At 40.3% G+C, this 13,784-nt stretch overlaps 1 protein-coding gene across 1 annotated transcript in view; it reads left to right on the top strand.

Moving 5' to 3' along the window:
• The window catches only part of LOC132396400 (tetraspanin-32-like), a 63,730-nt gene that overhangs the window by 41,887 nt on the left and 8,059 nt on the right, over positions 1–13,784 (top strand). Inside the window, exon 5 of the mRNA XM_059973928.1 lies at positions 7,696–7,797. Coding sequence (XP_059829911.1) covers positions 7,696–7,797 — 102 coding nt within the window. The remainder of the gene's footprint in view (positions 1–7,695; positions 7,798–13,784) is intronic.

Below are 13,784 nucleotides of genomic sequence, written 5' to 3'. Positions count from 1 at the left end.
CAATAATAATAAATAAATAAGAATAAATATTGAAAACATGAGATGAAGAGTCCTTGAAAGTGAGTCCATAAGTTGTGGGAATAAATGGAGTGAGTGAAGATAAGAGAAGTTATCCCCTCTGTTTCAAGAGCCTGATAGCTGAGGGATAATAACCATTCCTGAATGTGGTAGTGTGGGTTCTGAGGCTCTTATACCTTCTTCCTGATGCCAGCAGTGAGAAGAGAGCGTGGCCTTGATGCCCGTGATTGTTCTTGGCAAATGTTTCTACAGAAGAGGTTGTTGCCTTCTTCAGAGATTGTTTGCTGGCGTCAGTGGTCACATAACCAGTACTTGTGATATGCACCAGCTGCTCATATGACCATCCACCACCTGCTCCCAGCGAGCTAAGAAGGTGCTACACCTTGCCCAAGGGTGACCTGCAGGCTGGTGGAGGGAAGGAGAGCCTTCCACCTCCTTTGGTAGAGACATATCCCCACCCTACCACCCATTCATTCCAATACATAATAATAAAAACTGTAAGTTACAATAAGAAGTGTATATAAAACACGAAAATTAAACTAAATAAGTAGTACAAAAATAGAAGAACAAAACATACCGGGGTAGTATTCATAAGTTCTTTGTCCCGTCAGAAATCCAATGATGGAGGAGAAGAAGCTGATCCTGAAATGCTGAGTGTGTGTCTTCAGGCTCCTGTGCCTCCTCCTTGATGGTGGCAAGTCCTGGGTGATGGTGTCCTTAATGATAGACGCCATCTTTCTGTGGCGTCACCTTTTGTGTCCTGGATATGGTTTAAACTCAGACCGTTGTCAAGAAGAGGAACATCCTATCGGGACAGTTCAAATACCTCCTCTCTCTCCTTCCCCACCAGCCAATCTCCCCTCCCCTGCCCAACATACAAAACAAAACCACCTTCAAATGTAGTGGCGCCCATCTGTTAAGCTATAACTCATTTTCACTATACAGTTGTTACTATCCCTAGAATCAGTCCAAACAGTTCACGGTCCGTAAGTCTTCCTTCAGCACCACATACTCAGCCACAGATTCATATACTCTGAATTCCGTATTTATTAGTACAAGGCATAATTGGGAGATTACATATCCTGCTTCTTAATCTCTGACTCCTTCATATCTCCCTATGGGACATCATCTATTTCTCTGTTGATATTGATCAGGACTGTGGCCTCTGGCTGACCATCCTCCTCTCTCCAGGATACTTTGGAGCCATTCAGCAAAATTCTTGATACTGGCACTGGAACACATCCTGAGAACCTTCCTGCAACTACAGAACTTCACATCTGCTGCCCTCGCTAAGCACCCCCGCAATTATGACTTTCTTGATCTTTCTTCCTCTCTGAATTCGCAATAATACAATGGTCTTGTACATGATTGCCTTTACCAGGGCAGCCAATTATCAACCCCTATCAGAGCCAATTACTGCTTAGAGATTCGCTGAATTACTATATGAATTTAATATGCTTGCCAGTCATTTAGTTCTCTCTTCCTGAACACTCCTGAAATCCTGAGGCAGAGTAGGAACTGCACTGCAGAGAAGAAGATAATCTCAGGGGTAGGGATAAGGAGAACGATAGGGTTGGGGATGTAAGCAAGAGGGTGGAATGGACAAAGGGACAGGATGTCAGGGGTGGGGAGGAGAATGAAAGGAATAGAGACGAGGAGGGTGAGCTGGGGAAGAGAATTAGTCATTGGGAGAGGGAGAGAATGAGGAGAGCAGGGAGGATCATAGAACATAAAGTGGATAACAGTACAGCATAGGATTTGGCCCATAATGATGATCATGCCAGCTTACGTAAACCTACCCCACAATCAATCCAACCCTTCAGTCCGACACAGCCCATAACCTTCCATGTCCCTTGCGACCATGTGCCACTCATATAAACCCTCTGTAAATTCATTAGTTATTTGCTTTAAAAATCACAACAGATTTGGGTTAAGGTTGGCTCTTGACATTCATTTTATATATTCTGCTCAGCATTCCATCTCATCCCACAGACAGTCCTACTGCAGTATGTATAAAAGCTGTTGTTTCTGGCAAATAGCCTTTTTATCGGGAATGGGGTGGGGCAGCATAGAGGGGTTGTAGGTCTGGACTGAACCTAGGAGCTGAGAATGTCCCAGCAACTGCAATTCAATGACACTTTCCTGAACAACTATTCTTCAGAGGACCTTTGTGTGTGCCACATCCTCATGTGAGCAGATGCCTTAAATCATTAAATCAAGTTCCATTACCAGCTAAATACCAAATCTGCTATCCAGACTCCTGACTCTCTGTGGGCCACAGATTAGCTGATATTAATTAAGCATTTAGTTAACAGTTGGCTGAACTGTTGAAGTTGTAGATATGACTCACAGATAATGGCCATTAATCTTGTACAGACTGCCTTGGATTTATGTCAACATAACTCTGAGAGCTTTCACTCAGTATCCATTACATACAGAGCCTAATGAGAAAATGCAGCCAATAGCCCAGACTAATGAAATCCCCAGGGTGTCTGGGCCATCATTAATAATCAGAAATTGAATTGAATTTTGTTTCTGAAGGCTAAGGAAGATTTCTCAAGTCAACCAAGTCCAACGGAGTTTGTTCTGAGGAAGGCAGAGAACAGCAGTAATTCAGGGTTCTGCAGCATCTAAGGTCACCTATTGATAAGATACTTAAGAGACCTCCCAAGTACCTAACTCCACACTGAACCAAGAATAGTTAAATGTTCAGTACTAATATAACCAGATTAGATCCAAAGGTATCTGGTGGTCAGACATCACTTCCTGTTTGAATCCAACTGAGCCTAGTACTGACATCATTCATTATCACTGGTGGAGCCAATTTACATTATATATTAATAATTCTGTGTAACTTAACATATCCACCTACACTGCAATGTAATGTATCTTGGTGTCAATGGCAAACTTTGATAGGCAGCTTTCTCTCCCACCATCCAAGCCAAATATCTATGGGCATCATGAGTTGTACACTCACCTTGAATGAAATTATAATACTGAAATCAATGTATGTCTTCTTAGGTAGTTCCTCATGATCAAGGGTGACTTCCTATCACTCTGTTTTTGTGGGTTCTAAGTTCACAGATGTGGTTAGCATGGGAGCTGCTGACTTTTCCACAGATAGGGCAGGAGATCCTGATATACAGACATTTTCTCATGTTTTCTTCCACTTATCCAGTTCCCTGATGAGGTCAATAATTTACCTTCAGTTACAAGGGTTTCCACTTCAACTAAAAGTCTCTTCTATCAAATTTGCTCAAATACCTTCTGGAAGTCTATATGAAAAACATCACTGAGGGAGAGCTGTCAGTCAGAGCTTTAAGCTATAATCAACCTTCACTTTAAAGTCCTCTTCACTTTAGAGTAGGCAGAAGAAGACACAGAAGCTAATCAGATATCAGATACTTTTAACCTACTGTATATTTGATGTCCAATTTAGTATAATATAATTGAACATTAATGAACCTTGGTCTTGATTTTGTCATAGTATCTAGCAGCCCATAAAACACTGAAGTGAGGAATTAAAACTGAAACTTATAGCTTTCTGATTTTAATGCTTTCAAAGGGAAGTAAATTTTCTGAGCTAAACAAGCCTGCATTAATACTAAATATATTCTGTAATAATAAATTCTAGTAAACATCAAGACATCTGCTAATCTTTACCCCAATGCCAGATCATGAGCAATATTGGTTCCTAGATTATAAACCTCCATACTTTTCTAATAACTCCATTCCTGAGGTCAATGTAGACCTTCTTAGGTAGTCAAAGATGACTTCTTAATACGCTCTTTTTGAGGGTTCTGAGGTCACATTTGAAGGCAATGTGAGGACTGCAGGCTTTTCCACAGATGGGGCAGGAGATGCCCAGCAGGAGGAATAGCTGATCGGGTGTTGTGTTCCTTCTGTCACTTCCATGGGCTCTTTTATGTTGCTGGTGCATGGTTTTGAGGCTCTCAGTGCATTCCAAATGTTCTTCTCTCATTGAGAGTGTCTGTGATCTGCATATTCCCAGAAATCAGTGGAGATTTCGAGAAAGTTTGATTGTAGGGCTGGGATCATTATCAAAACCCTGCTGTAGATTCAGGTAGAGGAATGACATACTGGTAAGTGAAGTTAGTACACATTCTAAAAAAATGCTTAAATTCAAGTTTGTGCTTCATGTCCTGGACTACAAGGGTGTATCTACAGAAAATACCACCTATAGCAAGCAGTGAAATTGCGCCCCTGACCGAACATCTGACACCCATCTTTTAGATAACTTTACCATAATATCAGCTTTAAAATACAAGTTAAACTCATCAATATTTTAATTAACATATTATGGCACTACGTGAAAATTATAATTGCACCTTGTCCTTCCTTGCTTTCACTGATGCAAATTGGTCAATGATGTGATCAAAGTTAGTTTTTTTCAGTTTCTTCTCTTTCTACACTCAGCAGAGCAAGATCACAGAGTCTGTCTTGACCCATGGAGGCTCTCAAATATGAAAGTATTAGTTTTAACTTGCTGAATGATCTCTCACAGCTGGTGATGGAAACTGCGATGGTTAGCATTATCTGAATAGCAATGCGAAGATTGGGGAAGACGGTCTCATCTCCATACTGAACAATAAATTTAAGAAGCTCTTCAGGTCTTGATATTTTCATGTTAACCCGCCTGGATAGCAACATTCTACAATCCAAAATTTCTTCATATAGCTGCTGTCCATCAACATCAAAGCTGTACAATTCGCCCAAATTTTCGCACTTCTTCTTTAGGTCGTTACTGTTGGCGCCGTAACACAGTTCCTCGACATCGAGAAGGAACCTAACCTTGGCGTCAGTGTTGTGCAAACAAGTGAACTTTTTGTCCAAGACGGTCAAGTGTTCCCTTCATGACTCTTTCCATTTCCTCCTTAGCTGCTAACCCAGCGCCTCTCGAGTTCTCATCAGCCATTCGTTTCTTTTGTCTCTGACGTCTTCAATATTCCATTCTTGACAGAGACCAACTCCTTCTTCAAGTGACTCACTGACCAACACCCACCAAGCTGAGTGAGTGATTGTCGCAATTCACAAACACTACCAGGTTGTTTTTCTCACTTATTCTTTGATGAACACCACTTCTGTGTCCAGCCATCACAGCAGCGTTGTCATAGAACTGTGATTGACAATCTTGTAGCTCCATTTCGTCCATCTCTAGTTATTTCAAGACGTCTTCAACCAAGCTCTCAGCATCCTTCTTGCTTATCTGGATAAAACCAAGGAAGGACTGATCAGGAGTTGAGTCGAACATGAAACCATAGTACTTGGCTTTACGAATGCTTCTCAGTAAACTCTGGAGAGCAGTGGATGCCATCATGTGGATGAATTCATTCTGGACACCCGGTGAAAGACAAGACGTGGATCCAGGATGACTTCCCAAATGAGTGAGGTGTTACTTTATGACAGGGTCAAAGTTGGCCGGTAGTTTCAGTAGGCCTAAGAAATTTCCCACATTGGAGTCATTGTCCAGCTGAAGCAACTCCCTGTGTCCTCGCAAAGCCAGGTTCTGAGTTGGAAGGAATTTTATGCAGTGAAGGATTCTAGTCAAGATATCACACCACTTCTGCTTTTCCTTCTCAATCTCTGACTGAAATACCGTGTCAATAATTCCTCTGTTTCCAGCTAAATTTCTTTCCATTTCTTTCCACTGTGTGAAGATTTCCTGATGATTCTATACATTTTCATGGCACTATTCCTTTCAAGTACTTTCCACTGGTTGAATCCACTTTCCTGCTCCAATAAGGACTGATGGTCTGACCAGGAATAGAAAAGACAACAGATGAAATATGCAGACTTCTTAGAAGGGGAATAAATCTGCTACGAGCGAGTCACTTCCTCACCACGACCATTTCCCACTTTCATTTTGAACCAAGTTTTGTTCATTGAGCAAGTTTTGTTCATTGAGGGTAGGAAAGACCCCTCACTGTTCTGGAAATACTTCAAACCCAGCTGTATTATTTCTGTTCTCAAAGCGTCAAGCAGAATTGCTTTTCCAGTATCCTTGTCAAACTTCAGAAGTCCAATGTCATGCTGTTCAATCACTTCTGGTATGACAGTTTGAGGCTCTTTGACACCATCCAGTTCACTAGGTTCAGTGTTGTCAGGTTCAATCTCGTCAGGTAAAATCTCTTCAATAAACTCAACATCACCACCACCACCATCATCTTCCCCTCCCGTCATGTCCATGTTTTCTGTGGCAGCCTCACGTTTAATCTCATCATACTCGGATTTATCTGACTTGACTTCCTCCTGGACTTGTGACGCATTTGTACTTGATACACCTTTGGATTCTCACAAACTTGCAGTATGTGCAGATGACTCCATGGAGTGTGTCAAACTACTTGTTCCAGGCTTTTCAAAGAAGGGCATGAAGAACTTGCTCGACTTCTTGGCTTCCTCTGCCTCCAACATTCCTCTCTTCCATCCTTCAGCTCCACTTTCCTTCTTCTTTGTGAAGAAACATTTCATGGTCTTCTTGCATAATGCTCTGAAATAAGACTATCCTAGTGCTTCTCACCCATGAGAACTGATCAAAGACAGATCATACATCTAAAGAAAATTCTTTTTTCACTATCTGAGGATGGCTTGACTGACTTTAATTGAAACTGCTCAGTGGTGCTCCCCTTCAAGTGGCGCCCAGGGTACGTGCCATACCTGCCATACCTTAGATACGCCATTGCTGGACTAGTATTGATCATAATGACTCTGGTCCAGGTTCAAGGTCTAGAATTACTGGTAAGAGAACTGGTCCATTATCAGTTCAAATCTAGAAATAATGTAGAACAGTCAAAGTCTAGGATTGACAATGATAACCTAGTGTATGATCCTAAACTGGAAAGCTCCTGATAACTCTGTACCTTGACACAGTCACTTCTTCCAAGATGATACAGAGGACATAGATAGTATTAAAAAGTTTACAGTGTTTTATTCATTTTGACCAGAAACTTTATCTATTTTGTATCAGATAGTAAAACGGGATGGTATGGTTGTCACCCTTCTTTCTCAGGAACAAAAGACTGAGCAACAAACCCCATGAGTGCTCCTCATTATGCAGCCACATTTTCCCATATTAGTAAGATATGAGTTCTACTTCCTCAATGTGCAGCTAAACACCAGCCCAAGCAGCAGGTCAATCATGTCAATGAGTCATGGTGGTTTCATTTGAAGGCAATTATCTGGAGCTTGGCTTATTGGAAGGCTAAATTGAACTTTATTTTCACTACCCTGATGGACACATGAACCTCCCCCTACCTACCACTTTGAGAGATCATCAAACAGGGGCTTCAGATTCCACTAACTGTGCTCCAACTTCTGTTTCATCACCCACTCTTTTTTTGCCTGTCATTTCCTTTGGCAAGTTCCAAAGGAACTTGGATGTTACTTTCTAAGTGGGTGTCCTGTACAATACAGTAAATGTATTGTTCCTCCACCATGTTGGCAATTCACATCTATCTGTAGTCAACAAAGTGGAGGAAGCAGATCAAATTCATTAGAGATTATTAAGATCTTGTGTAATTCTCCATCTCTGTTTTCCCTTAGGTGGTTGTATAGGGAAGAAAATCAGCAAAACAACCTTGCATCATTATTTTGTAGATATTTACATTGTTCCCATGCACATGTCTGATTTTTACTATTTTGGATAACATGTTTCATCAGGTGGAGGATGCAGCAAAGGATGTATATGACTTTCTATATGCTTATTATTTGAGAAACATCTCCTATCCTTCAAAACAGGATTTAATAAGCATTCACTCCGCTGTAAGTATTAATCACATTTACTTCCACTTTAGCATGAAACTTTTGCTGTAGTACGTAGTGTTTGTTGCTGAAACTATGAAAGGCAATGAAATGTCGGCATTATGAAATAATAGAAACCAAGCACCATTAATTTCATACCAGTGATGAACTAAAGTGTGTCAAGCCTTTTTAAAGGAATTATACCAAATAAAATGTGTCTCCAATAAATCCAATGGGCTCCTTTAAAAGTGAATTTGTAGGAGAGGAGTTGATTAGAAGCTGAGAGGCTTAGGGAGGGAATTCTAACATTTTAGAGCCAGGCGGTTGCAAGCATAGAGTGAATGGTGGGAATGAGAAAATCAACAACATGCAAAAAGTGAGAATTAATAACGCACCAGTCTTGGAGCATTGTTAAGCTGATAGATGTTATCAGGTTGGGATGGCAATTTGAAAACAAGAATGGGAATATTAAAAACTACAGGTAAACTTTTTGCCAGGGGCATATTACACAGAAGGTTATGTGTTATGTTAAGCAAAGTTTTGAATTACTTCAGATATAAGGAAAACAAAAGATGGTGAGCAGGACAAATTGAGTAATCAGCCCTAAAGGGCAAGACCTGGATGGAGTTAGGTGAGCGTTCCTAAGATTGATGTAAGTGCTCTTGGAAAGTGGTGGAAGCTCATCTCATTGTCAAGTATGATAACAAAGATGTAAACCATCTGCTTCAGTTTTAGGAAGTTACTGGTGAAGGGCAGGAATCAGTAATGAGATTATGGAAATTGAGGCCGGCTGTGACACAAATGGGTTCAGTCTTACTAATATTTAGGCAAACGTAGTTTCTTTTCCTCCAACACTGGATGAGTGAAGTGTCAATTTAATGACGTTGAAATTGTCAACAGAGATGAGGTAATGTTGGAAGTCATCAGGGTTTATGGGGAGACCTAAAATGGGTGGATTTTCTTCTGAGGAAAGATTGGACAAGCTGGGCTTTTATCCACTGGAATTTTGAAACAAATGAAACATAAATGATCCTGAGAGGAATACACTGAGTGAATGTGAAGTAGATGTTTCTTCTTGGGGGAGAACTTCGAACTAGCATTCACCACTTTAAAAATGGGTTTCTCATTTAAGGTTGAGGTGAGCCAATTTTTTTTTCTTGAGGATCATGAAGCTTTGAAGCCCTTCAAAGGGCAGTGAAAACAGAGTTTTCAAACATTTTTAAAGGAGAAGTAGATGGATTCTTCATAAGCAAGAGGATGAAAAGTTCCTGAGGACAAAACAGAAAATGGAGCTGAAGTTACAGTCACATGACCGTTAATTTTATTAAAAGGCAGAGCAGATGAAAAGGAGCCTACTGCTGCTTCTAACTGTCATGCTCCAATGTTTGTATGAAGGTAATTCTGTGTTTTCCTATAATGCCGCTGATTGCACATAGCTGGGAAATAAAAGGCTTCAAATTTAGGCCCTGAGGAGTTCCAGATGTAATGGTGCAGCTGCTGAGAAATGCTATTATCGGTAATTTCCTGGCTATAGTTAGCCTCACTAACAAGTGCTCTCATATTTGGATGCACAACATTTCTACCAAATCAGTACGAAAAATATGACAACATGTGAATCAGATCCCTATTTTATTTCAATGGGTTTAATGCATTCAGTAGCTGAGCCATAAATAGCAGGGAAATCTTGCATTTAATCCCTGGTCAGTGCAAGTAACTTCCAAGGACCTACAAAAGGTACTGCAATCAGGGTCAATTTTCCAACTTTCTCAGAAAACATTACTCAACAGTGAAAGTATTCATGGCAACCTAGATTCAACCTCAGAAGTTACCGATAGGTAAACAATAGTCCTTAATATAATTCTAATGCAAAATGAAATCAATTTTACTTAAAATAAATGTCATGGAAAACACTTTTAATTTGAGAATGAAGAGCAAGAATGGTAGGCCAGCACCACGCCATCTGGAGGGTCATAAGTGTTGTGTGGACCACTCTCTGTGGTCCACTCATCTTCCCCTGCTATTTTCAGTCCAGATGTGAACTGAAGTTTGACAATTAGTTAAATAAATAAGTTGCATGGTATTGGAAATTTGAGTTCACAGTTATTAGGTCCCTAATTTCCTTCCAAATGAGAGTACATGTACATAAAAATGAAACAAATACACAAATGTTTCTGCACATCCAATACACGTGCTCTCAGACAAGGACAGTCTGCTCAAAATTAATTATTGAAAGGTCCTTGCATTATGTTGAATTTGTACTTCATTGCTCAATTTCTGTTGTGGAAGTTCCAGATGTTTACTTCACACTGTAAAATATGGATCTTTATATTCAACAATCTTCAACCGCCTCTCATAGCAAATTCTCCTTCAATTATTCTAACATGGAAGGAATTAATTAAATAAAGAGTGAAGTAGCTTGCCAACATCTTCTCTGACACCCACAATCCATACTTCATTGGATTTTATGAGAAAGCTGTGCCTTTGCCAAATTGTCTTCAATATTCAAAGTTCAGAACAAAGATTTGAAGCCAAAATCAAATAAAGGAAGGACTGTATCCAACTCTGAACAACAATTCTTCGTTATTTCTGCCACAGATTTCTTCTGAGCTGTAAACTATGTCTTTTGAAGGATCGCCATGTGTAGATCCAAATGTAGGTCACTATTTTCACAAATTCAGTTTTATCATGATGCCAAAGTGAAGGGAGCAATAAATTCATATAATCAACCAGTTATTTTAATAGTAAACAATTCTACTTGCAGTAGCAGAACAAAAAAAGCCTGCCACATGGCTGAATGTCTAGGTGCTCTGCCAAATTTCAACATCTGGATTCATTCTGCACAATTCCAAAAAAAATTGCACACCACTGCCACAAGAAAAACTTCAAACTATATTCTTAATGATTTTCGAGAAGAACACTCACCAGGAATACTTGACCCTAAGGCAATGAAAATACAAGAGTTTACAGCACAAATTCTCCATCACTTTTTCATTCTTGTTTATTCTGTACTTAAAGAAACATCTTTTCCGAACAGTATATAGCAATAAACCTCTGAATATTACATTCCATCCTGAAGTCAGAGGTTTTTTTTCCATCAAATGTAAGCTGTTTCCATTAAATATAGGCTGTCACATACTCATCCTTGCCTGGTTACCAACACAGGCCCAATCACAACACAGTATACTGCAGTATACATTGATGAAAAGGATCAGTTGAAAGGCAACTGCTTATCTTCAGAGGGTGGTCCACAAGGAATGCAGTCCACCTGTGAACATGTGGATAACTTCCACTATTAGCTGAATCACAGACAAGAGAAAATTTGCAAATGCTGGAAATGAAAGCAATACACACAATATGCCAGAAGAACTCAGTAGGCTAGGCATCATCTGGGAAAAGAGTAAACAGTCGACATTTCAGACTGAGTCATTTCATCATTTGTGTGTATTCCAATATTAGCTATTTTCTATTAGCTTCCTCAAGGTTTTGTGATCAGGAAGCAACTGGTGGATGGTGAAAAGTCCTTAAAGTCAACTTTCCATGTAATAGGTTAGATACTATGAGGTTACCATGCAGCTGCCTCAATTTTGCACGCCTAATCTCGCCTGCAGTTCCTGCTGCAGCTCTAATAATGCTCATATGTGTAGCTCACACCACCATTTACAGCAGTGGGGCAGGGATTGCTCCAAGGATTTTCTGACAATAAGGAGAGCACGGCAGCAGGCAGCTGAGCCACTTCATTAACTAAGCATCACCCAATCAAATTCCAGCATTTTATTTCTCTTTGGTGCAGTTTGCCTCTGTTATAAACAGCCAAATTTAAATTCCAGCTGCTCAAAGACTGGTGTGAGTTTACAGTTAAACAATAGCAAATGGATAAAGATAACCTGGTATTTTCCATTCAACTGCATCCCAGATCAGGGCATTACTGGTAGCAGTTGTTCTTCAGTGACTGCTGCATCAAGTTGTTAAGTTTTATCTTTGGTTCTTTGCTTTTTCTCTTTATCCTTATTACTGTTTTAACAGAGGGCTCCTTATTTCATAACCTATGCAATATGTAAAAGGGACTGACAACTTCCAACTCTTCTGGACTGACTGCCTATAATTTTGTTAGACTATAGAAGCAATATTCTGCATAATACTTTGAGTAGAATAATGCAGGTCATTATACTTACAATCCAATTGTGCTTGGGACTGTTGCAACAGTTCTGCAATGGTGACAATGATTCTCACAGCCATCCACCTGGTCATTGTATTATTTTAAACAGAGCACAAAATGAGTGAGAAGAGGTGGGCTAGACTTAAGTGTTAAACCATGCTGAGTTCTCAATTTGAAGCCCAATTCCAGGCTGCCACTAAATGGGAAGAGGCACCAGGCCAACTGGATATCGAACAGTTGGAGGTTTCCAGACAGGGATAATGGATTGCTTGCTGGTTCAGGAAATTGGTTTTGGAAGTGTTAGCTGAAGCAGTCCTGCTCATATGGTTTCCACAATGTTTTGAAATTGCATCATCTTCAATTGGCACCAAAACTATAGGACTTCCCCGCTCTGATCACCAATTAAAGAGAAGTGAGATAACATTGGGTTTTCACTCTGCCTTTAGAGACCTCAGTAAGTGTTTCAGGTTTCCTACAGAGAACAGCAGTGAATACGGAAAACAGTGAAAATGGAGCAATAAATCTACAAGTTTCCTCGTCTATTTTAGCTACCTGCCTTGCCGATTTCAGGGATAGAATCTCTTCTTTTGTACCCGCCCAAGTAATGTGGACATGATGGGCAATGAGACAAGGAGAGAATCTAATGAATGTGTGGTCAGGAACAAGACTAATGTTAATTGGATGCAAGGAAGAAGCTGCTCCTGCATTGCAAGTTGGAACAGATGGCATAGTGCTGTGACAAAAACAGGTGTTCTCTGACATGACCAGCTTGAAATGTCAGGGCTGTAAATGGAGATCTGTGAACAGTGACAGGTGCCTCACAACATCTTGGGTGTTGTAACTAACATCTGCTGCCCCACTGGGATCTCACCTTTTTTTCTCAGAGTCAAGGAGTGCATTTGCAACTCCTTGCAGGAGTTCCTATTAGTAGGACCTTGTTTGTCCCATGCACAGCCATCAATACTGTAGAAAATTGTGGTAAACTAATTAAATGGAATGCAAAAGTGGTTTCATCCTCAAGAAAAAGTTATTGCTATGATCTGAGGCTATTCCCTGCAGTTTGATTGCACGGTAGGCACATATGCTGCATGCTAGCTGCTTTACAAGAGTGGAAGTGAATCTGATCTATCACTTAGTTACTTTTCTTGTATGACGGTATCCTTCATGAGGAAGTTATGGCAAAATAATCCTGATTTGTCCTGCGCATTATCCATTGTGTGGGGACCAGTGTCTCATCCAGAACCTTGGAATATGGAATGGTACAAGAAGCCAGAAGGACCGTCGTCGTGGTGGTGGTGGTGGTGGTGGTGGGTGTGTGTGTGGGTGGGTGGGTGGGTGGGTGGGTGTGTGTGTGTGTGTGTGTGTGTGTGTGTGTGTGTGTGTGTGTGTGTGTGTGTGTGTGTGTGTGTGTGTGTGTGTGTGTGTGTGTGTGTGTGTGTGTGTGTTGACAATGTCTGACGACAATGTCTGACTGTTCAGGTTCTCCATCGCTTTATTACCTATTTCAACAACATGAAAAGAATAACTTGGATTAAGTTCCACTCCTGCAAGTTACCAAGACTGGGGACAGTGAAGGCAAGGAAATATATTTTGAGGGATGTGGAAGTGGACTCTAAATGATTCAATTCTAAACCACGAATTTGAACTAATTTGGTGTTTAAATTTTAAGATACATGAAATTAAGTCATTTGGATATAAGCACTTTCCAGTTTTGTCAATGAACTTTATCATGTTTTGTTTTTATTTACGGCTGGTATTCAGTAGAAAAGATAGGGATGCAGAGTGAATTTCCCTGAACCAGTGTGATGTGATGAAGTATGGCTGATTAAACAATGCTTTTTCTATTGTTTTC

This window comes from Hypanus sabinus, chromosome 7, assembly GCF_030144855.1.
Source record: "Hypanus sabinus isolate sHypSab1 chromosome 7, sHypSab1.hap1, whole genome shotgun sequence".
In the NCBI taxonomy this organism is placed as follows: domain Eukaryota; kingdom Metazoa; phylum Chordata; class Chondrichthyes; order Myliobatiformes; family Dasyatidae; genus Hypanus; species Hypanus sabinus.
The sequence above is the reverse complement of the archived record's forward strand: the minus strand, read 5'-3'. Positions and strand labels throughout refer to the sequence as shown.